At 36.8% G+C, this 2,288-nt stretch overlaps 1 protein-coding gene across 1 annotated transcript; it reads left to right on the top strand.

Annotated features, from left to right (window-relative positions):
• The first annotated feature begins 206 nt into the window (after positions 1–206).
• LOC114411494 (dnaJ protein P58IPK homolog B-like) lies at positions 207–2,288 on the top strand. The gene is made up of 6 exons (XM_028375155.1): positions 207–773; positions 988–1,098; positions 1,260–1,420; positions 1,582–1,675; positions 1,788–2,000; positions 2,208–2,288. The coding sequence occupies exons 1-6, from the start codon at positions 771–773 to the stop codon at positions 2,286–2,288; spliced, it is 663 nt and encodes a 220-aa protein (XP_028230956.1). The 5' UTR covers positions 207–770.

Raw genomic sequence — 2,288 nt, 5'->3', positions numbered from 1 at the left:
AAGAAATATCATTCATCTCTAAAGACACTATTAAAAAAAATTATTTTTTACGACACATTTTGAGACGGTTATACGAAACCGTCTTAAAATATCATACGGTGACAATTTTATAAATAATAAAAGTTATACAACGACGGTCATTGAAAACCATCTTTCAATTTTGCTCACCTTTTTATTCTCTTTCTTTGCTCCTCCGTTCCCTAAAAGCTTCCATACACTCCTCTCCCTCTCAACCCTCACCTCCTCCCCACCTTGCTCCACGCCCACGCCGCCAAGTCTTTGAAATTAAAAAAAAAATGTCTTGGCTCTTCAAGTCCAACCACCAATCCACTCGTCTTTGTTGCCACAAGCCACTGCCGATCGCCACGGCGTCAAGGACGACATATTGCATATTTTTTGCGGTGTCGCCAACTTCCTCGCTCCGCCGCCGTCATCTTCCTCTTCTTCTTCTTCTTCTTCTTCTTCTTCTTCTTCTTCTTCTTCCTCTGCCTCCGCCGGTGATTCCTCCTCCTCGCAAGCTCTGACCGGAATCCGGAACGATCTCGTGGAGATCGGTGGAAGCTTCAAGAACTCTCTCTGGCACATTTCCTCGAACAAAGCCATCACCGAAATCTCCAAGTTCGCTTCTCAGTTGTTGCAGTTGGAGCCTGATCAACAACGGAGCAACAATGACGACGCGGTGCTTGGAACCACGAAAGATATTGTTCATTTTGTGAAGGAGATTTTTGCGCGACCTTAGTGTTGGACCAAATTCCCCTTGCCGCTCCATAATGGTACTTGAAGTTTGCTTCGATAATCATATGTCTTATTTGTTATTTGTGCTGATTATGATTCTCTATTTTCTCAATTGAATACTATCTGTATAATTTGACTAGTGATTATGATAAAGTTTGTAATTGCTTGAGTTAATTGTGCGCTTGTACATTTTCTCTGGAGTTAAAACCTGGAGATTCAGCTACAGAAAATAAGCTCTCTCAACTACTGCAGGCTCAAAGTGCTTTGGAAACAACTCAGTCCTTCTATGATTCGGGCAACTTCTCAAAATCTTTGGAATACATTGATAAAGTTGTTCTTGTTTTTTCTTCAACTTGCAATAAGGTAACTCTTTTATGCCCTTATAGTTCCATAAATATCTTTTCTGTTTTGTGTCTATCATGTTACACTGTGTAGTCTTAAAGTGAATGCCTAAGCATTGGGTTTAGGCTAGCATTTGGTTTGTGGAACCAACATGTTAACTCTATATTCATTATTTTTTGCAGGCTAAGCTTCTTAAAGTGAAAGTGTTAATTGCTGATAAAGAGTATGAGAATGCTATTGCCGAGTCTGGTTTTCTTCTTAAGGAAGATGAAAATAATTTAGAGGCATTTTTGTTACGTGGTCGTGCACATTACTATTTAGCTGATCATGATGTTGCCACGAGGTTTATCTTGTGGAAATGATATTCAAATACTTTATATATATATATATATATATATATATATATATATATATATATATATATATATATATATATATATATATATATATATATATATATATATATATATAAAATCTAACTTATATGCGAACATATATATTCAGGCATTTTCATAAAGGTCTCCGCCTAGATCCAGAGCATAGTGAACTAAAAAAGGCATATTTTGGATTGAAAAATCTACTCAAAAAGAGTAAAAGTGTAAGCCTGGATCTATTGTGGAAATTTATTTTTACATTACATCTAAATTCTATTTTCCTTCTTTCTTTTGGGTGTTGAAATGGTTGGTTGTCTTTTGGTTTCTATGTGAAAGGCTAAAGATAATGCTAGTAAGGGTAAACTACGCATGGCAGTGGAGGAATTCAAAGCTGCACTTGCTGTTGACCCTATACATCTTGCACACAATGTACATCTTCATCTTGGCTTATGTAAAGTGCTAGTCAAGCTTGGCAGAGGAAAAGATGCCTTGGACAGTTGTAGTGAAGCTTTTAAGATTGATGAGGAGCTTGTGGAAGCTCTTGTTCAGGTTCACTATAATATTGAAAATCATTGTGCATTTGTGCTTGTTTTGACTTTTAGCTATATTTTTTAGGCAATAGTCTGCTAGCAATTTGTCTCTTCTTTTTTTGATTGCTTTGTTGAGTGCAATGGGACAAATACAAAATTGTAGTAAAATATACTGTAGTATAGGTTGCACTTACTACTTATCTTATCTTGGTGTTATTTGTTGTAGAGTGGAGAAGCTAAACTCTTAACAGAAGATTGGGAGGGAGCTATGGAGGATCTGAGATCAGCTGCTCAAAAATCGCCTTAG

The sequence above is a fragment of the Glycine soja genome, chromosome 5 (genome assembly GCF_004193775.1).
Source record: "Glycine soja cultivar W05 chromosome 5, ASM419377v2, whole genome shotgun sequence".
Classification (NCBI taxonomy): domain Eukaryota; kingdom Viridiplantae; phylum Streptophyta; class Magnoliopsida; order Fabales; family Fabaceae; genus Glycine; species Glycine soja.
Note: the sequence above shows the minus strand (reverse complement) of the source record. Positions and strands in the feature narration are given on the sequence as shown.